This window comes from Oncorhynchus nerka, linkage group LG21 (assembly GCF_034236695.1).
Source record: "Oncorhynchus nerka isolate Pitt River linkage group LG21, Oner_Uvic_2.0, whole genome shotgun sequence".
Taxonomy (NCBI): domain Eukaryota; kingdom Metazoa; phylum Chordata; class Actinopteri; order Salmoniformes; family Salmonidae; genus Oncorhynchus; species Oncorhynchus nerka.
In genome coordinates, this window is record NC_088416.1 from 2,228,956 (window position 1) to 2,256,897 (window position 27,942).

A 27,942-nucleotide genomic window follows, 5' to 3' on the forward strand; every position below is an offset into this window, starting at 1 on the left:
CTCCACTCGCCGTGTTTGGAAGAAGAAGAAGGATGAGTACAACCCCAAGAACACCATCCCAACCGTAAAGCATGGAGGTGGAAACATCATTCTTTGGGGATGCTTTTCTGCAAAGGGGACAGGACGACTCTACCGTATTGAGGGGAGGATGGATGGGGCCATGTATCGCGAGATCTTGGCCAACAACCTCCTTTCCTCAGTAAGAGCATTGAAGATGGGTCGTGGCTGGGTCTATCAGCATGACAACGACCCGAAACACACAGCCAGGGCAACTAAGGAGTGGCTCCGTAAGAAGCATCTCAAGGTCCTGGAGTGGCCTAGCCAGTCTCCAGACCTGAACCCAATAGAAAATCTTTGGAGGGAGCTGAAAGTCCGTATTGCCCAGCGACAGCCCCGAAACCTGAAGGATCTGGAGAAGGTCTGTATGGAGGAGTGGGCCAAAATCCCTGCTGAAGTGTGTGCAAACCTGGTCAAGAACTACAGGAAACGTATGATCTCTGTAATTGCAAACAAAGGTTTCTGTACCAAATATTAAGTTCTGCTTTTCTGATGTATCAAATACTTATGTCATGCAATAAAATGCAAATTAATTACTTAAAAATCATACAATGTGATTTTCTGGATTTTTGTTTTAGATTCTGTCTCTCACAGTTGAAGTGTACCTATGATAAAAATGACAGACCTCTACATGCTTTGTAAGTGGGAAAACCTGCAAAATCGGCAGTGTATCAAATACTTGTTCTCCCCACTGTATATATATAATAAATAAATGCACAAAAACATTCTTGGTTCATGGTTCCATGGTTTCCTTCAAAGCGGTATTTGGTACAGTCTTTGACTAACCATATTTGTCTGCGTGCGTTTAAGTCCTTCGTTGTAGTAGTACTAGTAATACTACAGTCCACTGCCAATCCCTGAACAAGAACAGACTGGAAAGTGTGTATACTTATGTGTAAGTGTTTGTGTGTGGTCAGTGGAATGGGGGGGCATGCACACTGTTGTCCATCTTTCCGAGCTACTGGAATACCAGGTTCCCGGGTATTTAAGCGGATGGATTGGCTGAGGACGGTCCAAGCCCACCCTAACAGGGTCTTCTAGAGGTGTGTGATGTGGGTGAGGGCCCAGAGTGCTATCCCTTTAGCCCCCTTCCCCACTACCCCAAAGGGTATTCTGTTCCAGGCTGTGTAATCGGCCAGGGGTGGTGGAGGGTAGAGAGTAGAGGTTCAGGCTGGGGCTCAGTATACACATCTCCGTAGCCCCCTTCCCCTCAATTCCTCCAGGGTCTTCAATCCACAAGTGGGTGGTGGGTAAGGGTTAGAGGTCCCTCCCCTCAATTCCTCCAGGGTCTTCAATCCATAAGGGGGTGGGTGGGTAGGGGTTAGAGGTCCTTCCCCTCAATTCTTCCAGGGTCTTCCATCCATAAGGGGGTGGTGGGTAGGGGTTAGAGGTCCTTCCCCTCAATTCCTCCAGGGTCTTCCATCCATAAGGGGGTGGTGGGTAGGGGTTAGAGGTCCTTCCCCTCAATTCCTCCAGGGTCTTCCAGCCATAAGGGGGTGGTGGGTAGGGGTTAGAGGTCCTCCCCCTCAATTCCTCCAGGGTCTTCCAGCCAAGAGCTCCTCCCCCTCAAATCCTCCAGGGTCTTCCAGCCATAAGGGGGTGATGGGTAGGGGTTAGAGCTCCTCCCCCTCAAATCCTCCAGGGTCTTCCAGCCATAAGGGGGTGATGGGTAGGGGTTAGAGGTCCTTGGATGTTGGAGGATTAGGCCCAGGCCCTGGCCCAGAGGGTACTAACACCATCCCTCCTCACTCCTCTCACCCTCTCCCCAGACTCCTCCTCCCTCCTCTCCCTCTGTCCCCACCACCCCAGTGTGGGCTAGATGGGTCCCTCATTGTGTGCAGTGTGGTTGACCCTGTGGGCCAGACAGTTCTGGGGCTGTGTGTTGAGGTTGAGCAGGCTGGCTGTCTCGTGGTGGGCCATAGCTGGCGTCTCCAGGACGCCTCCGCCTCCACCATCGTGGAGCTCAGTGGTCAGAGTCAATTCGATCTTGGTGAACTCGCTGTCCATCGACTGGGGCGTCTTATCCATGCGCGACGCCATCAGGGCGTTCTGGTACTGCTGCCGGGTCACCTGCGGGAGGAGAATACAGTTACATGATATCAGGTTATATGATATTACAGTATATTAAATAGCATCCCTGGGCATCAGTTGAACTGGCAGATGTGGATATCTACATGATCACCTTGAATGATAGCATAGCTACATTTCCAATAGAACATTCTTATCCACTTTCTCCTGGTTTCAATCATGTTTCACCAAATGGACACATATATCTCACTAAAGTCACACAGGGTGTGCCTCTGGGCTCCATGCTAGGCCCCCTCTTTTTCATAATCTACATCCTCCCACTTGGACAGATCCTACGCCAGCCAATTCAACCTCAACCTTCACTGTTATACAAGCGACCGCCAAATGTGACCCGTTTCAGGAAACTAGGCGTATGTCGCGGTTCACTACTTTACAGGACAGCCATTTGAACACAATCTTTTTTTTATTTATCAAAATGCGTTTTTTTTATTGGAAAAAATGCCTTCTGGAACATGTGAACCTTCATGTGCCTTAATAACAAACTTGTATGCCATCTGTAAAAACGAATACAATTGTTCAATTGAAAGCCTAGTTGGTTTAGCCACAGAAAGAGTCAGCAACCTTCCCGCTAGCCATGATTGGCTGAGATAATGAGTGGGCTGGAAATGCCGGGAGATGAGTTCGGATTGGTATGCCATGTAGCACACTTGTGTCTATTTGAGCTGGTCAGTATGTGTAGGTAATCCCGTCTATCGCTGCTTTTTAGAAAATCTATTGCTCAGTAGAACTGCATAAGTGTTGCTCTCCATTTTCTGGAGGATCGAGGTTTGAAATCAGTGGAATTAAGAGTATGATAGCTAAAGAGATGGAGAAAACACCTGTCTCCAGATTACATCTTCAAACTAAGGGCAACCATGGCATCTGTGACAGGGAGAAGCATCCAACCATGACGTATACGGGTAAGATAGTTTAGCTAGCTACATTTGACACATTTCTAATTTTGACAGTTGTTTTCATTTCAAGTTAAAGTGTACTGTTAGCTAGATAATTAACATTAGCTGGCTGGCTCGCTACCTAACGTTACGTGTATGATCGTATTATTTGTATCTCAGAGCCATTTGCTTGGCTAGTTGTTGCAAAATGTTAGCTAGCTAACATTGAACCTGGTTGGTTAGCTACCTGCAGATTCATGCAGGGTAGTAACGTCATGAGTTGGGATTATGGTTCATTGTTTAGCTAGCTACATGTCTTAACAAAAGACTCCATATGCAAGTGTCCATTTGAATAGAATGTCACTGTGGCAACTGTTAACCAGTTAGCTTGGGTGCTTGACTGCTGTTGTTAGGACAAAACGCTCAGATAAAGAGATTGGAGGAGCTAAAGCTTAAAAGGGTGCTGAATGAAGAGCTCTCCAGTAGGTACCAAAACATTCAAAGGCGATTTTCTCAAAAGTGAGTTTACAAGTTTATAAACTTTCAAAGCAAAATGACTTTCCCATTGTTTCTCAAATGCAGCGTATGATATACCATTTTGTAGTCTCTGCTTTTATCCAATGTAAAAAACACCATTTCAAATTTTGCTACATAAGACCGAATCAAGACGGTTGGTCACAAATGTGTGTGTCTGTGTGTGTGTGTACAGTATGTGCGTGCACACGTGTGTGTAGAAGTGTGTATAGACTCCCCTTGATATACTGCAGGTCCGACAGCCATAACAGAGCAGTCTGGCTTGTATACAATTGAAGTCGGAAGTTTACATACACTTAGATTGGAGTCATTAAAACTAGTTTTTCAACCACTTCGCACATTTCTTGTTAACAAACTATAGTTTAGGACATCTACTTTGTGCATGACACAAGTCAAGTTTACATACACAAAGTTCACTGTGCCTTTAAACAGCTTGGAAAATTCCAGAAAATGATGTCATGGCTTTAGAAGCTTCTGATAGGCTAATTGACATCATTTGAGTCAATTGGAGGTGTACCTGTGGATGTATTTCAAGGCCTACCTTCAAACTCAGTGCCTCTTTGCTTCACATCATGGGAAAATCAAAAGAAATCAGCCAAGACCTCAGAAAATAAATTGTAGACCTCCACAAGTCTGGTTCATCCTTGGGAGCAATTTCCAAACACCTGAAGGTACCACGTTCATCTGTACAAACAATAGTACGCAAGTATAAACACCATGGGACCACCCAGACTTCATACCGCTCAGGAAGGAGAGTTCTGTCTCCTAGAGATGAACATACTTTGGTGCGAAAAGTGCAAATCAATCCCAGAACAACAGCAAAGGACCTTGTGAAGATGCTGGAGGAAACAGGTACAAAAGTATCTATATCCACAGTAAAATGAGTCCTATATCGAAATAACCTAAAAGGCCGCTCAGCAAGGAAGAATCCACTGCTCCAAAACCACCATAAAAAAGCCAGATTACGGCTTGCAACTGTACATCCTCTGGTCTGATGAAACAAAAATAGAACTGTTTGGCCATAATGACCGTCGTTATATTTGGAGGAAAAAAAGGGGGGCTTGCAAGCCAAAGAACACCATCCCAACCGTGAAGCATGGGGGTGGCAGCATCATGTTGTGGGGGTGCTTTGCTGCAGGAGGGCCTGGTGCGCTTCACAAAATAGATGGCATCATGAGGATGGGAAATTATGTGGATATATTGAAGCAACATTTCAAGACATCAGTTACAGCTTGGTCGTAAGTGGTTCTTCCAAATGGACAATGACCCCAAGCATACTTCCAAAGTTGTGGCAAAATGGCTTAAGGACAACAAAGTCAAGGTATTGGAGTGGCCATCACAAAGCCCTGACCTCAATCCTGTAGAATATTTGTGGGCAGAACTGAAAAAGCTTGTGCGAGCAAGGAGGCCTACAAACCTGACTCAGTTACACCAACTCTGTCAGGAGGAATGGGCCAAATTTATCCCAACTTATTTTGGGAAACTTGTGGAAGGCTACACGAAACATTTGACTCAAATTAATCCATTTAAAGGCAATGCTACCAAATACTAATTCAGTGTATGCAAACTTCTGACCCACTGGGAATGTGATGAAAGAAATAAAAGCTGAAAGAAATCATTCTCTCTACTATTATTCTGACATTTCACATTCTTCTTAAAATAATGTGGTGATCCTAACTGACCTAAGACAGGGAATTGTTACTAGGATTAAATATCAGGAATTGTGTTTAAATGTATTTGTCTAAGGTGTATGTAAACTTCCGACTTCAACTGTATCTGTAGTGTGTGTGTATAGTGTAATGTATGTGTAGTGTGTGTATGCGTGTCTGTGTGTGTATCCTGACTATCCTCTCACCTTGATGTACTGCAGGTCAGACACAGCCCTGACAGAGTAGTCTGGCATGTATATCTGTAGTGTGTGTGTGTGTGTGTGTGTGAATCCTGACTATCCTCTCACCCTTGATGTCTACTGCAGGTCAGACTGCAGACAGCCCTGACAGAGTAGTCTGGCATGTATATCTGTAGTGTGTGTGTGTGTGTGTGTATCCTGACTATCCTCTCACCTTGATGTACTGCAGGTCAGACACAGCCCTGACAGAGTAGTCTGGCATGTATATCTGTAGTGTGTGTGTGTGTGTGTGTGTGTATCCTGACTATCCTCTCACCTTGATGTACTGCAGATCAGACACAGCCCTGACAGAGTAGTCTGGCATGTATATCTGTAGTGTGTGTGTGTGTGTGTGTGTGTGTGTGTGTGTGTGTATCCTGACTATCCTCTCACCTTGATGTACTGCAGATCAGACACAGCCCTGACAGAGTAGTCTGGCATGTATATCTGTAGGAAGGCGTTCAGCTGGTTGTTACTGCTCCCCAGCGTGGGTGTGATGGCATCGATGCGGTCACTCCGGTTCAGGGAGTCTGAGTGGTTCAGGCCAAACGGCCGCGGGGGGGACTTGTTCTCTGCACAGGTTAGAGAAGAATATATGTTTTCGGCTTCTGTTCACAGCAAATACCTATCTGGGCTTGGGGTCGATCCCGTGTCTATAAAAGTCGATTCAGAACGTAAACCAAATTCCAATATCCAATTCTACATTTTCCTCATTGAAAAGCATTGAAGAGACCTGGAATTGAAATGGAATTGACCCCAGCCCTGATCTGAGAACAGAATAGAGAACAGAGTAAAAGCAGAACCCACAGAACATGTCACACAGACCGTGTATATGGAATCCACAATCAGTTCTAGCTGTACTGCTGTACCTAGCCATAGCTGTGTATGATTTACGTTTGTCATCTCATCTCCATCTACACAACCTGATTGTGCATCATCTATTTACTGAATTCTACACAGAATGAAAAGCTATTTCTTTAATTGAATGATTAGGTAACATATAGGCCAAGATTCCTTGGTGCAATGTATGTAAATCTAATATATATTTTAAGTCCTCCCATTAGGGGGGCTTTGCTTCAGGTTTTGAGTCGGTGGTCTAGAGTGATGTTGCTTTTTTCCCACTTCTCAAATTAGAATACTTTCTCTTTATTTTAATTAAACTCAGCTTATGTTTTCCACTTCTTAAAAAGCAGACGAGAGGAAAACCACACAACAAAGTGGAAAAGACGTGGGCTTGCAGAGGACTGGGGCGTTAATGCTCACTACTCTGGCTGGAATGTATGTAATCCTGGGTTTGGATGTGGTCCCCAGACCCACGCAGTAGTCCAAGGCCCAGTGAACCCTGGGAGATTAGTACTCTACTTTCTCGGGGGCCGACGGGGGACGGTAGGGGATGGAGGGATAGAGTGGAAGAGGGTGGAGTGGGACAAGGGGGAAAAGAAGGAGGAGGGAATTTAGTAAATATGGGGTGGATCAGAGGCTTGAGCTGTTTGTGTGTGTATGTGTGTATGTTTTCAGAATGTGTGTGTGTGCTTGCAGCTTGTGTGTGTGTGTGCGTGCTGCAGTCAGCGGCCCTGCAGGGGGCTGTAACTCATAGCCTTGTTTATGGAGTCAGAGGGTTAAGGGGCTAGAGGGGTGGAGCCTGTCTCTAGTGGCGGCTATGCCTCACTCTGGGGGCCCCTACTACACTATTCACTGGCTTGAGTTATGGTACTGGTTATCACACACACACACACACACACACAGAGGAATGGACGCTTCACATGCACAGTACACAGTAACAGACATCCTTCAGAGTCCAAAGCAATAGGTACGTCCTCCCTTGTTAAACATCCATGCAGAACAACATTTAATATGCAAAGCAAACGTAAGGACAGAGTAAGTAGGAAATGCATATTAATACACAAACATGTAACAAACAATGCTCAAAGTATTCTTGCTATGTGGCACAAGAGAATCCCGCTCTCAAAGAATTTAAGCTCATGACCAGCAGGTCCAGAATTCATTCCTATGTCCACAACACATCATGCAGTTTTGATGCCGGTAAATACCAGGCTTAGGTGAAGTGTACACTCATCCCAATGGGTGATAGACAGATGGAAGAGTTATATTAGATGTGAGGAGAGATGGAGAGATAGAGGGATAGGGGGGATGGACGGACAGACAGACAGGTTGACAGACAGACAGGTTGACAGACAGACAGGTTGACAGACAGGCAGGCAGGCAGGCAGGCAGACAGGAAAGAGAGGACTATCATACCTGGAGATCCTGCTAGGGACTCAGCCCTACTGACAACGAAGGTACGAGACAGGGAGAGAGGGACTGGCGAGGAGAGACGGACGACAGAGAGAGGAAACACACACGGAAAAATCCATCACCAGAGCCCACAAGTGAAATAATTGTATAACGTTACCGTCGTACACCGTGTCCTGAAAAACAACCAATGTGCCATCCAAGCACATTGAAAGAGGGTCTGTGATAAAATATGACAAAATACATCATCTCATAAGCATGTGCTCTATGTTCCATAAACCAAACTACAGTGACAACTTTTTTGATGAGGAGGGTGTAATTCTGCCCTCTCACCAGCAGGTGTCTCTGAGATCCTACTAGCGCCTGACTGGAAGTTTGAATGAACTGAGAAAATACAAAGGCTGCGTCACAAAAAAATGTGTCATACCTTATTTCAATATGAGTCAATTCACTTGGTTACTGATAAACTGTTTCTTTACTATTTCTAATCCAGTCATCCTGGATCTAGCCCTTGTCTCAGTAGCTGCCAAAGGATGATGGGTAGGAGGGAATTGGGGAAATCTGAAACATACATGGTAGGTGCCTATAGACTACAATGTAGTATTTTAGTAAAGTAGTTTTATATAGGGACGTAGGGTTCTGGACAAAAGTGTTGTGTACTGCAGTGAATATTTATAGGACCTCATTTTAGACACAGACATTGAGACGTCGGTATACAAGCAAGTCTTACCTGGAGAGGTGGTGAGAGCCATCATCCCATAGGAGGAGAACGCTCCTGCTTCAAACTTCATCCCTTCCTTCCCTGCCTCCACCTCCACCTTCCCCTGCAGAGGAACACAACACACTCTGCGTAAGAGTCTGAAGAAGACTCAGATCAGTTGAGAAGTACTGCGGGGTATAGAGGTTTGATCATCAGCTACAGTAAATTCACTATGTGTTTTTGTTTCGGCAGCATTACAGTCGAGGCATTGACTGAACCGCGTAACAACATTTCAGAATTCACACCTTGAACAATATTCAGACAAATCTCTCCTTCGCAGCGAGATGACGGTCTACTTCACCTTCTTTTTAAAGGCCCAGTGCTTTCTGTTTTTCCTGTGTTTTGTATCATATTGTTCAACAGCTGATGAAACTGTGATCCATGTTATTTCCTGATAGTTACTGGTTAAAAATATAATCTCATCAAGCAGGGTTTAGCATGGGTGGAGTTTCAGCGAGCCTGGTTACGGTAAATAAGTTAATAGACCAATAACAAAGAGAGTTCAAACCTCTCTGCCAATAACAGCTAGTTTTTTGTTTTTGAGTGCCCTCTCCCTCCCCACTCAGACCACTTTTTGTTTTTGTTTTTGAGTGCCCTCCCTCTCAGACCACTCCTCCCTAGAAACTTGAGTTTTTGTTTTTGAGTGCCCTCTCCCTCCCCACTCAGACCACTCCCAGACCGTCCTAGAAACTTGAGTTTTTTGTTTTTGAGTGCCCTCTCCCTCCCCACTCAGACCACTCCCAGACCGTCCTAGAAACTTGACAATTTTGTTTTTGCAAAGAAGTTATTTTTGTTTATTTTTTAAACAATTTTAATGGAAAACTATTACAGCATGGTACTTAATTGTTACCCAGAAGTGATTTGATATTGATATAAAAACGCCTGCATTGGGGCTTTTACGTCCACAAAGTCAATGTCCTATTTGCATGCTGCAACCTTTCAGCCAATCCATCTGTAACTGTCACGCCCTGACCTTAGAGAGCCATTTTATGTCTCTATTTGGTTAGGTCAGGGTGTGATGTGGGGTGGGCATTCTAAGTTTTGTTTTCTATGTTTCTTTATTTTGGCCGGGTATGGTTCTCAATCAGGTACAGCTGTCAATCGTTGTCATACTTAGGTAGCCCTTTTTCCTTCCTTTCAGTGTGGGTAGTTAACTTTGTTTGTGGCACTTAGCCCTGTAAGCGTCACGGTTGTTTCTTGTTTTGTTGGCGACATTATAAAATAAAATAAACTGTACGCTTACCACGCTGCGCTTTGGTCTACTTCCAACGACACCCGTGACAGTAACACTTTCTCTTAAAGATTAAATACCCAATGCAGACGTGTTTATCTCAATATCAAATCATTTCTTGTTAACAATTAAGTACCTTACTGTGATTGTTTTCAATTAAAATGGTCAAAAAGAAACAAAAGTAGCTGCTTAGTAAAGAGCAATTTCTCAAGAATTTAGCTTGGACTGTCTGGGAGTGGTCAGAGTTGGGAGGGGAAAACTGAAAACTTATTGGGCTATCAACTAATTTACCGCCTGATGATGTCACCAGCCAGGTCAAAAGTCCATCCTTCCAAAACAGGCTGAACTTTTAGGTGGTCTTTTTACACTAAAAGGGCATTATCATAATTTTCACAATTTCACTGTATTTTTCCAACCTCATAGTGCGGAAATATATATAAAATACAGAAAATGCACTTTTTTTTGACTGCACTGGGCCTTTAAAACAGGTACTTGCAGCATCACTTCCAACTTGCATCACCCTCATGTTGCCACCCTGACTCGATGGCAAATCTCACTCTTGTTTATAATTTGTGGAAAATCCCCTTGCGTTGTTTAATAGCTGCCAATCCCCTTCCTGGCCTACACTCTTAGGAAAAGGGTTCCAGAAGATTATTTAGCTATCCCCATATGAGAACACGTTTTGGTTCCAGGTACAAACTATTTCTGATTTCAGGTAGAATCTTCTGTGGAAAGGGTTTACATGGAAGTCAAAAGGGTTCTACCTGGAAACAAAAATGGTTCTCCTATAGGGACACTTGAAGAACCGTTTAGGTTCTAGATAGCACTTGTTTTTCCTAAAGCCTCTATTAGACCTGGTTCTAACATGCGTCAGTTGTCCTGATCTGGTCAACATTCTGATTGTGCCCACACTTGTCGACAGGTGTAGACAATCAAAAGACGCATTGTGAACTGATTGTGATTAGACCTTCCTGACCACCGGAGGAAGTCAAAGACGCATCTTGTACGGATATCCTTGAAGTGTAAACGAATCCTGACCACGAATAGCGTGGCCCATTTCTGACCCGGGCCGATAGCGTGGCCCATTTCTGACCCGGGCCGATAGCGTGGCCCTGCTCTACATTTGTCATTGCTGTCATTGTACAACTACATACAGCATCTCAATCACTGCAAGTAAAATATCTGCTATCTGCAAAACCAGTGTTTGTGAGTGCAAGAAAGACAAATACAACAGTTAAGTGATTGTAGTGTTTCATCTTCCTGGTTCTGGCCCAATAGCGTGGCCCCATACTAACCCCTGGCCCAATGGCGTGGCTCGGTACTGACCTGCAGGATGAGTATGAAGTAGTCCACAGGCTTGTTCCTGTGGAAGAGGTAGTGCTCCGGTGCTCTCTTGTTCTTCTCGTCGTACTTCAGCTCCTGGATCACGTTGGGGTGTTTTAGCAGACGCAGCAGGATCTTCTCTGACATCTGCACCGGCCCGAACGACTCCACCTCTGGAGAGGGGGATGGATGGAGAGAGATGGCAAGAGAGAAAGAGAGAGAGAGAGAAAGAAAGAGAGGTTATAGAGAGAGAGAGAGAGAGGGGGAGAGAGAGAGAGAGGGGGAGAGAGAGAGAGGGAGAGAGAGTGAAAGAGAGAGAAAGAGAGGGGGAGAGAGAGAGAGAGACATAATTTAAGAACAAATTGACCAATATAGTAAGATATAGCATTGTACAAGACAATATGATGCAGTGGTAAGACACAATATGTTGTGATGTAATACCCTACAATACCATATCAACAATAGAATTCCATGAAAAAACACACTCCCTCTAATGCATTTAACATATCACCTCATTATCACCTTATCTACGGTAAATTGACTATAATCACGTGTATCGCACACAGGCTCAACCTGATTCTCCCCATACTCTATCATTTTTCTCATTGGTCAAGGTAACAAAGGCTAACCAATCGTGCCCCTGACACCAGAGTGTGGTGATATGTCTCAGTTGGCAGCTTGCTCCAACACACTACGGTAGGGACTGGCCCTGCTAATAGCCAAAGTCCCTTTAGAGGGGCCAGCGGGGCCACAGCTTTAAGCGATGCTTAGCAGCTCGCTAGGTCAAAGTTCTCACCAAATCCCCTACAAATGCAACATATTTGAATGACCTGTGCGTTACTACGGGTAGCTAGCTGGGACATTCCACGGTGGTTCCGGTTGTACGTTCCATGGGATTTTTCTAATAGTATTTCAAATCTTTTAAACACTTGGCACCACAGCCATATATTGATCTGGATCTAATGTTCTGCTTTGAGCTTTAGCCTGTTTGCTTTAGCCTGTTTGCTTTAGCATGCCTGAAGTGCCAGATGGGATGGGGTTTGCACTTTGGGGACTATTCCATTCGACCCATTGCCCTATGCAAGCTCAATCAAGCACATCTCAATCAAGAATTTCAAGCATATGTGAATGCAGGTCTGGCATGCGGACATGTAGACATGCCTTCTGTGAGAACCCCAGAAATCAGCCAAACTGTTGAAAGTGATGTCATCGTGAAAGTAGTGTAACCGAATTGTGGTAAGTGTTCCAAGCTAAATGCTACAGTCTCCCAACCGATGAGAACATGACACGCAAGCAAATAGTCGGCCATGTTTTCAGACTGAGCCATATAAAGTCTGTGCAGACATCCCATGCAGCGCTCCCCAGAGGCCTAGTGTCTCCTCTCAGACAAACACCCACGTGTACATCACAAACACACATTCACTTGTCGCAAACACACACACACACACACACACACACACACACACACACACACACACACACACACACACACACACACACACACACACGTTCCACAGTCAGGGTTCTGAGGGCACACTGGGGGAAGTCAAGCAGCAACGCAGTGTGCACACTTGCCTGTTGCTAGGTAACGCAGGGTTGCCAGCAGAAGCTGAGGTGATATTTTAACCTTCATTTCACTGTCGTTGGGCTTGAAGGCTGAGAAATCCTGCTTCCGCTCACGATGGGTGATTTTCTTCTTCGTTTTGTTGTCAGCTGAGGGGAGAAAGAATTGGGGAATGGGGATGAAAGGGGAGAAATTGTAAGCTGACTTTGATAGTGCATTTCCTAGGTACAAGGGTGAATAAACTTTAGTTACTCAAAGGAATGTATTTTCAAGCAAATATATTCTTTCCCTATGGACAACGTGTGTACAATTTAAAAGGAAAAAAAATGGGGGAAACAGAGTTGCCGTTGAAACATTACTGGACATAACATAACAACGATGTAAATTGCCTGGAAGCTAAACCTTTGCGGTAGCACCTTACACTACAGCAGATAATAAAGTGGTACTGGTCTGGTAACAGGTTCAAGTTACTCAAAATGAAAACATTGATACCCCTTCATTTCAGTCAAATGTGCGTGAAGTAAATAGTTTGGGCACCTACTGTACAAGTCTGTCTCGTCCAGGATCTCTGACTTGATGATTTCCTCGATTATGTCCTCCAGGGTGACGATGCCCAGGACCTCGTAGAAGGGGTCCCCCTCACCCTCGTTGTTCACCCTCTGAACTATGGCCAGGTGGGATTTACCTAACACACAAACACACACAGAAGGAGCGATAGAGAGACAGCGATAGAGAGAGATAGAGAGACAGAACACACATTTAAGAGGTTGTAAAGTTTTGGGTCATAGTGATAAAGTGCAGCAAGAGCCTCTGTCTCCAACGCTATAAAGGTCAACTTATGAACACGGTGGTCTTTTTGAACACTCAGAGGATAGAGGTCAAGTACTCTCTGTTCATGCAATATATCACTAATTATAAACCAGGTGGTTCGAGGCCTGAATGCTGATTGGCTGAAAGTATGACAAAAAATTTTTTTTTGTACATTGTTAAACAGTTTATAACAGCAATAAGGCATCTTAGAGGTGTGTAGTATATGGCCAATATTCCGCTTGCTGTATCCAAGTACTCTGTGTTCTGTCGTGCAAAAGAACAGCACTTAGCCGTGGTATTTTGGCAACATAACACACCTCCCCAGGCCTTATGGCTTAATGATACATTGCATAAAGTAATAAAGCACACATCATACATCAATACAGTATTTCACATCTGGGATATTTCATCAGGGCATATACAGTGCATTCGGAAAGTATTCAGACCCCTTCATTTTTCCACATTTGGTTAGTTACAGCCTTATTTTAACATTGATTAAATATTTTTTCCCCCTCATCAATTTACATCCAATACCCCATAATGACAAAGAAAAAACAGTTTTTTAGTCATTTTTGCAAAAAATAAAAAAATAACAGCAATAATTAATTTACATAAGTATTCAGACCGTTTGCTATGAGACTCAAAATTGAGCTCAGGTGCATCTTGTTTCCATTGATCATCTTTTAAATGTTTCTAGAACTTGATTGGAGTCCACCTGTGGGAAATTAAATTGATTGGACATGATTTGGAAAGGCACACACCTGTCTATATAAGGTCCCACAGTTGACAGTGAATGTCAGAGCAAAAACCAAGCCATGAGGTCAAAGGAATTGTCCATAGAGCTCACAGAGACAGGATTGTGTCGAGGCACAGATCTGGGGAACAGACCAAAAATGTCCTGCAGCATTGAAGGTTCCCAAGAACACAGTGGCCACATCATTCTTAAATGGAAGACGTTTGGAACCATCCAAGACTCTTCCAAGAGCTGGCCGCCCAACCAAACTGTGCAATCAGGGGAGAAGGGCCTTGGTCAGGGAGGTGACCAAGAACCCGATGGTCACTCTGACAGAGGTCCAGAGTTCCTCTGTGGGGATGGGAGAACCTTCCAGAAGGACTACCATCTCTGTAGCACTCCACCAATCAGGCCTTTATGGTAGAGTGGCCAGACGGAAGCCACTCCTCAGTAAAAGGCACACGACAGCCCACTTGGAGTTTGTCAAAAGGGACCTGAAGGACTCTCAGACCATGAGAAACAAGATGATCTAGTCTGATGAAACCAAGATTGATCTCTTTGGCCTGAATGCCAAGTGTCATGTATGGAGGAAACCTGGCACCATCCCTACGGTGAAGCATGGTGGTGTCAGTATCATGTTGTGGGGATGTTTTTCAGCGGAATGGGACTGGGAGACTAGTCAAGATCGAGGCAAAGATGAACAGAGCAAAGTACAGAGAGCTCCTTGATGAAAACCTGCTCAGACTGGGGCAAAGGTTCACCTTCCAACAGGACAACGACCCTAAGCACACAGCCAAGAGAACACAGGAGTGGCTTCAGGACAAGTCTCTGAATGTCCTTGAGAGGCCCAAGCCAGAGCCCGGACTTTAACCCGATCAAACATCTCTGGAGAGAACTGAGAATAGCTGTGCAGCGACGCTCCCCATCCAACCTGACAGAGTTTGATAGGATCTGCAGAGAAGAATGAGAGAAACTCCCCAAATACAGGTGTGCCAAGCTTGTAGCATCATACCTAAGAAGAATCACGGCTTAAATCGCTGCCAAAGGTGCTTCAACAAAGTACTGAGAAAATTTTATTAATTATTTTATTTTTTATTTTACCATATGATATGTATGAACATACTGGGTATATGCTTTGAGGTTTGCAAATTAATAAAAGCTTGCAGAAAGTAACAGTGAGTAAGTTAGTAACACTAGTAACAAAGTAGTAACAGCGAGATAGTAACACTAGTAATACAGTAGTAACAGTGAGATAGTAAAACTAGTAATACAGGTGTAACAGTGAGATAGTAAAACTAGTAATACAGTAGTAACAGTAACATAGTAACACTACTAATACAGTAGTAACAGTGAGATAGTAACACTAGTAATACAGTAGTAACAGTAACATAATAACACTAGTAATACAGTAGTAACAGTAACATAGTAACACTAGTATAATACAGTAGTAACAGTAACATAGTAACACTAGTAATACAGTAGTAACAGTAACATAGTAACACTAGTAATACAGTAGTAACAGTGAGATGGTAACACTAGTAATACAGTAGTAACAGTAACATAGTAACACTAGTAATACAGTAGTAACAGTGAGATGGTAACACTAGTATAATACAGTAGTAACAGTGAGATGGTAACACCAGTAATACAGTAGTAACAGTGAGATGGTAACACTAGTAATACAGTAGTAACAGTGAGATGGTAACACCAGTAATACAGTAGTAACAGTGAGATGGTAACACCAGTAATACAGTAGTAACAGTGAGATGGTAACACCAGTAATACAGTAGTAACAGTGAGATAGTAACACTAGTATAATACAGTAGTAACAGTAACATAGTAACACTAGTATAATACAGTAGTAACAGTAACATAGTAACACTAGTATAATACAGTAGTAACAGTAACATAGTAACACTAGTATAATACAGTAGTAACAGTAACATAGTAACACTAGTAAGACAGTAGTAACAGTAACATAGTAACACTAGTAATACAGTAGTAACAGTGAGATAGTAACACTAGTAATACAGTAGTAACAGTGAGATGGTAACACTAGTATAATACAGTAGTAACAGTAACATAGTAACACTAGTAATACAGTAGTAACAGTGAGATGGTAACACTAGTAATACAGTAGTAACAGTGAGATAGTAACACTAGTAATACAGTAGTAACAGTGAGATGGTAACACCAGTAATACAGTAGTAACAGTGAGATGGTAACACCAGTAATACAGTAGTAACAGTGAGATGGTAACACCAGTAATACAGTAGTAACAGTGAGATGGTAACACTAGTAATACAGTAGTAACAGTGAGATAGTAACACTAGTAATACAGTAGTAACAGTAACATAGTAACACTAGTAATACAGTAGTAACAGTGAGATGGTAACACTAGTAATACAGTAGTAACAGTGAGATAGTAACACTAGTAATACAGTGGTAACAGTAACATAGTAACACTAGTAATACAGTAGTAACAGTGAGATGGTAACACTAGTAATACAGTAGTAACAGTAACATAGTAACAATAGTAATACAGTAGTAATAGTGAGATGGTAACACTAGTAATACAGTAGTAACAGTGAGATAGTAACACTAGTAATACAGTAGTAGCAGTAACATAGTAACAATAGTAATACAGTAGAACGGTGAGATGGTAACACTAGTAATACAGTAGTAACAGTAACATAATAACACTAGTAATACAGTAGTAACAGTAACATAGTAACACTAGTATAATACAGTAGTAACAGTAACATAGTAACACTAGTAATACAGTAGTAACAGTAACATAGTAACACTAGTAATACAGTAGTAACAGTGAGATGGTAACACTAGTAATACAGTAGTAACAGTGAGATAGTAACACTAGTAATACAGTAGTAACAGTGAGATGGTAACACCAGTAATACAGTAGTAACAGTGAGATGGTAACACCAGTAATACAGTAGTAACAGTGAGATGGTAACACCAGTAATACAGTAGTAACAGTGAGATGGTAACACTAGTAATACAGTAGTAACAGTGAGATAGTAACACTAGTAATACAGTGGTAACAGTAACATAGTAACAATAGTAATACAGTAGTAACAGTGAGATGGTAACACTAGTAATACAGTAGTAACAGTGAGATGGTAACACCAGTAATACAGTAGTAACAGTGAGATGGTAACACCAGTAATACAGTAGTAACAGTGAGATGGTAACACTAGTAATACAGTAGTAACAGTGAGATAGTAACACTAGTAATACAGTGGTAACAGTAACATAGTAACACTAGTAATACAGTAGTAACAGTGAGATGGTAACACTAGTAATACAGTAGTAGCAGTAACATAGTAACAATAGTAATACAGTAGAACGGTGAGATGGTAACACTAGTAATACAGTAGTAACAGTAACATAGTAACAATAGTAATACAGTAGTAACAGTAACATAGTAACACTAGTAATACAGTAGTAACAATGAGATGGTAACACTAGTAATACAGTAGAAACAGTAACATAGTAACACTAGTAATATAGTAGTAACAGTGAGATAGTAATACAGTAGTAATAGTAACATAGTAGCACTAGTAATACAGTAGTAACAATGAGATGGTAACACTAGTAATACAGTAGAAACAGTAACATAGTAACACTAGTAATGCAGTAGTAACAGTGAGATAGTAATACAGTAGTAATACAGTAGTAACAGTGAGATAGTAACACCAGTAATACAGTAGTAACAGTGAGATGGTAACACTAGTAACACAGTAGTAACAGTAACATAGTAACAATAGTAATACAGTAGTAACAGTGAGATGGTAACACCAGTAATACAGTAGTAACAGTGAAATGGTAACACCAGTAATACAGTAGAAACAGTAACATAGTAACACTAGTAATACAGTAGTAACAGTGAGATAGTAATACAGTAGTAATAGTAACATAGTAGCACTAGTAATACAGTAGTAACAATGAGATGGTAACACTAGTAATACAGTAGAAACAGTAACATAGTAACACTAGTAATGCAGTAGTAACAGTAACATAGTAACACTAGTATAATACAGTACTAAGAGTGAAATGGTAACACTAGTAATACAGTGGTGACAGTAACATAGTGACACTAGTATAATACAGTAGTAACAGTGAAATGGTAACATTAGTAATGCAGTAGTAACAGTAACATAGTAACACTAGTAATACAGTTTTAACAGTGAGATGGTAACACTGGTAACACAGTAGTAACAGTAACATAGTAACACTAGTAATACAGTAGAAACAGTAACATAGTAACACTAGTAATACAGTAGAAACAGTAACATAGTAACACTAGTAATGCAGTAGTAACAGTGAGATGGTAACACTAGTAATACAGTGGTAACAGTAACATAGTAACACTAGTATAATACAGTAGTAACAGTGAAATGGTAACACTAGTAATGCAGTAGTAACAGTAACATAGTAACACTAGTAATACAGTAGTAACAGTGAGATGGTAACACTAGTAACACAGTAGTAACAGTAACATAGTAACACTAGTAATACAGTAGTAACAGTAACATAGTAACACTAGTAATACAGTAGTAACAGTGAAATGGTAACACTAGTAACACAGTAGTAACAGTTACATAGTAACACTAGTAATACAGTAGTAACAGTAACATAGTAACACTAGTAATACAGTAGTAACAGTGAGATGGTAACACTAGTAATACAGTAGTAACAGTGAAATGGTAACACTAGTACAATACAGTAGTAACAGTAACATAGTAACACTAGTATAATACAGTAGTAACAGTGAGATGGTAACACTAGTAATACAGTAGTAACAGTAACATAGTAACACTAGTAATACAATAGTAACAGTGAAATGGTAGCACTAGTAATACAGTAGTAACAGTAACATAGTAACACTAGTATAATACAGTAGTAACAGTACCATAGTAACACCAGTAATACAGTAGTAACAGTGAGATAGTAACACTAGTAATACAGTAGTAACAGTGAGATGGTAACACCAGTTATACAGTAGTAACAGTGAGATGGTAACACCAGTAATACAGTAGTAACAGTGAGATAGTAACACCAGTAATACAGTAGTAACAGTGAGATGGTAACACTAGTAATACAGTAGTAACAGTGACATAGTAACACTAGTAATACAGTAGTAACAGTGAGATGGTAACACTAGTATAATACAGTAGTAACAGTGAGATAGTAACACCAGTAATACAGTAGTAACAGTAACATAGTAACACTAGTATAATACAGTAGTAACAGTGAGATGGTAACACTAGTAATACAGTAGTAACAGTGAGATGGTAACACTAGTATAATACAGTAGTAACAGTGAGATAGTAACACCAGTAATACAGTAGTAACAGTAACATAGTAACACTAGTATAATACAGTAGTAACAGTGAGATGGTAACACTAGTAATACAGTAGTAACAGTGAGATGGTAACACTAGTATAATACAGTAGTAACAGTGAGATAGTAACACCAGTAATACAGTAGTAACAGTAACATAGTAACACTAGTATAATACAGTAGTAACAGTGAGATGGTAACACTAGTAATACAGTAGTAACAGTAACATTGTAACACTAGTAATACAGTAGTAACAGTGAGATGGTAACACCAGTAATACAGTAGTAACAGTGAAATGGTAACACTAGTAATACAGTAGTAACAGTAACATAGTAACACTAGTATAATTCAGTAGTAACAGTAACATAGTAACACTAGTAATACAGTAGTAACAGTGAGATGGTAACACTAGTAATACAGTAGTAACAGTGAGATGGTAACACCAGTAATACAGTAGTAACAGTGAAATGGTAACACCAGTAATACAGTAGTAACAGTGAGATGGTAACACCAGTAATACAGTAGTAACAGTGAGATGGTAACACCAGTAATACAGTAGTAACAGTGAAATGGTAACACCAGTAATACAGTAGTAACAGTGAAATGGTAACACTAGTAATACAGTAGTAACAGTAACATAGTAACACTAGTAAGACAGTAGTAACAGTAACATAGTAACACTAGTAATACAGTAGTAACAGTGAGATGGTAATACCAGTAATACAGTAGTAACAGTGAGATGGTAACACTAGTAATACAGTGGTAACAGTAGCCTACTGTGATGCTTTACCATGACATGATATCAAGCTCTTGGCCTATTACGTGACTGTATTGATCTGTATCAATCAGTATAAAATAAGAAACAATGTTCAACTGTCTGGCACACAGCAATGACAATCATTCCATTGGTCATCTGATGGAAAGAAACCTTAACCCACATCTGCTTTCCCAGGACCCTCTACTACACAGCCACTGTCTGCAAAAACCCATCCATGCAAAATACTGTCAACCAAAACGCTAAACAAATTCTTTGCCTTTTCTCAGCGAGTGATCATTTAAAAGGAATTTTCCAGAGGAGGCCCGGCCCGGGCTAATATTAGCCCAGAAAATGAAGTTTCCGTTCCCGCCCTCCCGGGCGATATTCTCACTGACCGAAGCCACTACTGTGTGATCAGATTGTCTTGGAGCTTGTGGGGTCGTTTAGATGCAGATAGGGCATAGTTTAAATACTAAGGTTCTCTCTCTCTCTCTCTCTTACTCACTATGGTCCCTCATTGGGGTAAATGGATCCAGTCAAGTACTTCAGCAACAATCCCTCTACACTGTGTTACTCTGAGCACCTGAGGTAGTTGGAAAACAGAACAGCTCAATGTTGATCAGAGGGAAATCACTCCAAATACACAGGTGTTGCAGATCGAGTAGAAACCAACCCTGGAATGTGTGTTAACTTAGCCCTTTCCTGCAGTCAAATGACCTACTAACCTCATTGTGGAATGTTATTCATATTTTTCGTCATTATAAAAATAAAAAAAGCAGAAAATATGGTGTTTCTATGTCAAACAGTTTTGTTATATACTGAAAAAATATATAAACGCATCATGTAAAGTGTTGGTCCCATGTTTCATAAAAGATTGCAAAAAAGTTCCATACGCACAAAAAGCTTATTTCTTTCAAATCTTGTGCACACATTTGTTTCCATCCCTGTTAGTGAGCATTTCTCCATTTCGCCACTCTAAAATGTGCAATTTGCCACACAACGCCATGCCACAGATTCCTCAAGTTTTGAGGGTGCATGCAATTGGCATGCTGACTGCAGGAATGTCCACCAAAGCTGTTGCCAGAGCATTTAATGTTAACTTCTCTACCATAAGCCGCCTCCAACGTCATTTTAGAGAATTTGGCAGTAAGTCTAACCAGCTCATAAACGCAGACCACGTGTAACCACGTCAACCCAGGACCTCAACACCCGGCTTCTTCACCTGGCGGGATCATCTGAGACCAGCCACTCAGACAGCTGACGAAACTAAGGAGTATTTCTGTCTGTAATAAGGCCCTTTTATGGGGAAAAACTCATTCTGATTCGCTGGGCCTGGCTCCCAAGTGGGTGGGCCCCTGCCCTGAATGTGAAATCCATAGATCAAATCAAATCACAGTTTATTTGTCACGTGCGCCGAATACAACAAGTGTAGACCTTACAGTGAAATGCTTACTTACAGGCTCTAACCAATAGTGGGGAAAAAAGGTGTGTGTGTGTGTGTGTGTGTGTGTGTGTGCGTGCGTGTAAGTAAGTAAAGAAATAAAACAACAGTAAAAAGATATTTGAAAATAACAGTAGCAAGGCTATATACAGACACCGGTTAGTCAGGCTTATTGAGGTAGTATGTACATGTAGGTATGGTTAAAGTGACTATGCATATATGATGAACAGAGAGTAGAGGTCGGCCGATTAATCCAAATCTTTTTAGTTTCCTGAGGGGGAATAGGCTTTGTCGTGCCCTCTTCACAACTGTCTTGGTGTGTTTGGACAATTCTAGTTTGTTGTTGATGTGGACACCAAGGAACTTGAAGCTCTCAACCTGCTCCACTACAGCCCCGTCGATGAGAATGGGGGCGTGCTCGGTGCTCTTTTTCCTGTAGTCCACAATCATCTCCTTAGTCTTGTTTACGTTGAGGGAGAGGTTGTTATTCTGGCACCATCCGGCCAGGTCTCTGACCTCCTCCCTATAGGCTGTCTCGTCGTTGTCGATGATCAGGCCTACCACTGTTGTGTCATCTGCATACTTAATGATGGTGTTCGAGTCGTGCCTGGCCATGCAGCCGTGGGTGAACAGGGAGTACAGGAGGGGACTGAGCACGCACCCCTGGGGAACTCCAGTGTTGAGGATCAGCATGGCAGATGTGTAACTACCTACCCTCACCACCTGGGGGCGGCCCGTCAGGAAGTCCAAGATCCAGTTGCAGAGGGAGGTGTTTAGTCCCAGGGTCCTTAGCTTATTGATGAGCTTTGAGGGCACTATGGTGTTGAACGCCGAGCTGTAGTCAATGAATAGCATTCTCACATAGGTGTTCCTTTTGTCCAGGTGGGAAAGGGCAGTGTGGAGTGCAATAGAGATTGCATCATCTGTGGATCTGTTTGGGTGGTTAGCAAATTGGAGTGGATCTAGGGTTTCTGGGATAATGGTGTTGATGTGAGCCATTACCAGCCTTTCAAAGCACTTCATGGCTACAGACGTGAGTGCTACGGGTCTGTAGTCATTTAGGGGCTAGTGAATTTATTTCAATTGACTGATTTACGTATATAAACTGTAACAGAAAAATATTTCAGTCTTCTGTGTTGTGTATAAAGTGTAATATTGGGATGCAAACACAAAATGTAATACATTTCAATTCTATATCTGACATGGTACAGGTGTCTTCTTTTTTTAAAGCCCATAACCATGTGTTTGAGGTGTATACTTTTGTCTCAAACTATATTTGTTTAAGACTACCAAGAAACACTGTGTGTGACCCTGATTTAGCCCACTGCAGTAATTAACCGTGCCTTCCCAACACAACACACCAATATAACCTCTGTAAACCAGATATATCTAGTTAGGCCAAGTGTAAGGTGACAACAGCACTCAAGTAAGCCACACACACAGCACATAGAGGGACAGAGACAGAAAGACACACACACACACACAGCACAGAGAGGGACAGGGACAGAGACACAGACAGAGACTCATACACACAGCACAGAGAGAGACAGAGAGAGACACACACAGCACAGAGAGAGACAGAGAGAAAGACACAGTACAGAGAGGGACAGAGACAGAGAGACACACACACAGCAAGGTGAGGGATAGTGACAGAAACAGAAAGAGACACACACAGTACAGTGAGGGACAGAGACAGAGAGACACACACACAGCAAGGTGAGGGATAGTGACAGAAACAGAAAGAGACACACACACAGCAAGGTGAGGGATAGTGACAGAAACAGAAAGAGACACACACAGTACAGTGAGGGACAGAGACACATACACAGAGCACAGAGAGGGACAGAGACAGAGAGACACACACACAGCACAGAGAAATACACAGTACAGAGAGGGACAGAGACAGAGACACAGACAGATACACATACACACAGCACAGAGAGGGACAGAGACAGAGAGACACACACACAGCAAGGTGAGGGATAGTGACAGAAACAGAAAGCGACACACACACAGCAAGGTGAGGGATAGTGACAGAAACAGAAAGAGACACACACACAGCAAGGTGAGGGATAGTGACAGAAACAGAAAGAGACACACACACACACACACAGTACAGAGAGGGATAGTGACAGAAACAGAAAGAGACACACACACAGCAAGGTGAGGGATAGTGACAGAAACAGAGAGAGACACACACACACACAGTACAGAGAGGGATAGTGACAGAAACAGAAAGAGACACACACACACACAGTACAGAGAGGGATAGTGACAGAAACAGAAAGAGACACACACACACACAGTACAGAGAGGGATAGTGACAGAAACAGAAAGAGACACACACACACACAGTACAGAGAGGGATAGTGACAGAGACAGAGAGAGACACACACACACACAGTACAGAGAGAGGCAGAGACAGAGAGAGAGACACACACAGCACAGAGAGAGGCAGAGACAGAGAGAGAGACACGCACAGCACAGAGAGAGGCAGAGACAGAGAGAGAGACACGCACAGCACAGAGAGAGACAGAGACAGAGAGAGAGACACGCACAGCACAGAGAGAGGCAGAGACAGAGAGAGAGACACGCACAGCACAGAGAGAGGCAGAGACAGAGAGAGAGACACGCACAGCACAGAGAGAGGCAGAGACAGAGAGAGAGACACGCACAGCACAGAGAGAGGCAGAGACAGAGAGAGAGACACGCACAGCACAGAGAGAGACAGAGAGAGAGACACGCACAGCACAGAGACAGAGAGAGACAGAGAGAGAGACACGCACAGCACAGAGAGAGGCAGAGACAGAGAGAGAGACACGCACAGCACAGAGAGAGACAGAGACAGAGAGAGAGACACACAGCACAGAGAGAGACAGAGACAGAGAGAGAGACACGCACAGCACAGAGAGAGACAGAGACAGAGAGAGAGACACGCACAGCACAGAGAGAGGCAGAGACAGAGAGAGAGACACGCACAGCACAGAGAGAGGCAGAGACAGAGAGAGAGACACGCACAGCACAGAGAGAGGCAGAGACAGAGAGAGAGACACGCACAGCACAGAGAGAGGCAGAGACAGAGAGAGAGACACGCACAGCACAGAGAGAGGCAGAGACAGAGAGAGAGACACGCACAGCACAGAGAGAGACAGAGACAGAGAGAGAGACACGCACAGCACAGAGACAGAGAGAGACAGAGAGAGAGACACAGACAAAGAGGGACAGAGACAGAGACATAAGCACGCACACACGCCTGTACACCACAGGATGTTGGTGGCAGCTTAATTGGGGAGAACAGGCTTGTGGTAATGACTGGGGTGGAATCAGTGGAATGGTATCAAATACTGTACATCAAACACACGGTTTCCAGGTGTTTGATGCCATTCCTTTCTGCTCCGTTACAGACATGATTATGAGTCGTCCTCCCCTCACCAGCCTCCTGTGGTATACACATACACTCCACCTCCATATGTATTTGGCCAGTGAAGCTACAATTTAAAGTTGTATATCTGTACACTTGCATTTTGGGATTTGAGATGAAATGTTTCATGTGAGGCGACAGTATAGAACGTCACCTTTTATTTGAGGGTGTGTTCATACAAGTTCAGAAAGTTTTCACACCCCTTGACTTCTTCCCCATGTTGTTGTGTTACAGCCTGAATTCAACATGGGTTCAAACGCTTTTTTTTGTCACCCATCTACACACATTACCCACAGAATGACAAAGTGAAAACATATTTTTTTAGAAATCTTTGCATTTTATCGAAAATGAAATACAGAAATATCTCATTGACATAAGTATTCACACATGTTAGCAGCTTCACCTTTGGCAGCATCACCTATCGGAGGCGAAGTCAGGTGCAGGAGAGCAGAGTGTAGTGAACAGGCACACTTTTTATTCCGGTCCAAAATGACAGCACAAAGTAACATAAAATTACACATAACACAAACAATCCTACACAAAGACATGAGGGGGAACAGAGGAATAAATACACATGGATTGATTGGGGAATGAAAACCAGGTGTGCAGGGAACAAGACAAAACAAATGGATACATGAAAAATGGAGCGGAGATGGCTAGAATGCCGGCGACGTCGACCACCGAACGAACAAGGAGAGGAGCCGACTTTGGCGGAAGTCGTGACACTGTGAGTCTTTCTGGGTAAAAGTCTCTAAGAGTTTTCCACACATGGATTGTGCAACATTTGCCCATTATTCTTTTCAAATTTCTTCAAGCTCTGTCAAATTGTTGTTGATCATTGCTAGACAACCATTTTTAAGTCTTGCCATAGATTTTCAAGCAGATTTAAGTCAAAACTGTAACTCGGCCGCTGTTATTGTCCCTGAAAGGTGAATTCATCTTCCAGTGTCTGAAGGAAAGTAGACTGAACCAGGTTTTCCTTTAAGATTTTGCCTAGCTCCATTCAGTAGATTTTTTATCCTGAAAAACTCCCGTCCTTAATTATTACAAGCATACCCATAATATGATCAAAAATCAAATCAAATCAAATGTTATTTGTCACATACACATGTTTAGCAGATGTTAATGCGAGTGTAGCGAAATGCTTGTGCTTCTAGTTCCGACTGTGCAGTAATATCTAACAAGTAGCCACCACTATGCTAAATATGGAGAGAGGTACTCAATAATGTGTTGTATTGGATTTGCCCCAGACATAACACTTTGTATTTTGGACAAAAAGTGAATGGCTTTGCCACATTTTTGAGTATTACTTTACTTTAGTGCCTTGATGCAAACAGGATGCATGTTTTGGAATATGTTTTATTCTTCCTTCTTTTCCCTCTGTCAATTAGGTTAGTATTTTGGAGTAACTACAATGTTGTTGATCCAACCTCAGTTTTCCCCTATCACAGCCATTAAACTCTGTAACTGTTTTAAAGTCACCATTGGCCTCATTGGTAGAGGCCAATGGGCCGGTAAAGGCCCGTGACCTAACTTCTGCTTCTTCTTCCCAGAGGTCAATGGTGCATGAAGATCACCACAGGGTTGAATCCCCAGGGGATGTTTCACGGATCAAATCGTGTAGCCGAGGGTCATAATAACTCTTCCGTAACTCATTAACATGAACCTCCTCCACATCACAATGAAATCGGTAATACTGGTCTATAACGCCCACACAAAGTGTCCATGTATGAATTCATAAATAGACACCAACTTAATGTGGTGGAGGACTGTTAATGAGTTACGGAAGAGTTACGACCCTCAGCTACACGATGTGACGCATACAGTTTACCCTGAGGATTCAACTCTGTGGTGATCTTCATGCACCATTGACCTCAGGGAGAAGCAGAAGGTAAGTCATGGGCCTTTACCGGGCTGGTGAAGGCTATTTATCAGCGTACTTCTCCAAATGTGGCTTGGACTTTTAGCATGTTCACTAACTGGTATGGCAGAAGCACACTTTTGAGAACAGCCATAATGATGACACTACGCTGTCATTGTAACGATGCATCTATTAAGATACCTAACTATGAGCCCTTGCATAGCATGACATGAATGCGCTAGAGATATGCTATGGTTATATTTCAATATTTTTCATGGTGCCATGCCCACCACCTAAGCCTCTTTTTTATCCAGAAAAAAACACTGCATGCAAACCTCTCACTATTACCAATAACAGGGGAGATCATCTGTTCCATCTCACCCATCATGAATCACGGTTCATTCATGATTATCCGTAATCATGTTCAGAAACATGTTCTTACTTACAATAAAAGTGACTCCAAAATGATAGAATACATGAATCATAATTGAGTTGCTATTGGGCAAAATATAATCCGAAATACAACCAAAACAAGCTTCAAATGCATCCAACAAATTGGTAGAGTCACACGCTTGATGTTGTCATTAAGTGCTAGGAATATGGGACCAAACACTCAACTTTTGACTACTTTAATACACTATAAGTGAATTTATCACAATATTTATGACTTCTTCAAATGGGGGGACTAGATACATAAAGTGCTTTCATTTCTAAATGTTAAAACAGATACCTGTATGTATGAAAATACCCTCAATTAAAAGGTGACATTCATTCTAGAGTATAGAGCCAAATTAAAAAAACTACTTCACTCTCCTAATATATATGGAGGGAAGAATATATGACCATGCATGTTCACACACACACACACACGGTCACGACTTCCTCCGAAGACGGTCCCTCTCCTTGTTCGGGCGGCGTTCGGCGGTCGACGTCACCGGGTTTCTAGCCACCGCCGATCCACTTTTAATTTTCCATTTGTTCTGT

General features: G+C 42.3%; 1 protein-coding gene across 1 annotated transcript in view; it reads right to left on the bottom strand.

The window, feature by feature from the left end:
* Window positions 1–1,615: 1,615 nt before the first annotated feature.
* The window catches only part of LOC115104393 (metal transporter CNNM2-like), a 64,168-nt gene continuing 37,841 nt past the window's right edge, over window positions 1,616–27,942 (bottom strand). Inside the window, exons 2-8 of the mRNA XM_065006199.1 lie at window positions 13,112–13,255; window positions 12,582–12,719; window positions 11,010–11,179; window positions 8,423–8,516; window positions 7,699–7,761; window positions 5,833–6,011; window positions 1,616–2,127 (exon numbers count right to left, since the gene is read on the bottom strand). Of these exons, the coding sequence (XP_064862271.1) occupies window positions 1,873–2,127; window positions 5,833–6,011; window positions 7,699–7,761; window positions 8,423–8,516; window positions 11,010–11,179; window positions 12,582–12,719; window positions 13,112–13,255 (1,043 nt within the window). The 3' untranslated portion in view covers window positions 1,616–1,872. The remainder of the gene's footprint in view (window positions 2,128–5,832; window positions 6,012–7,698; window positions 7,762–8,422; window positions 8,517–11,009; window positions 11,180–12,581; window positions 12,720–13,111; window positions 13,256–27,942) is intronic.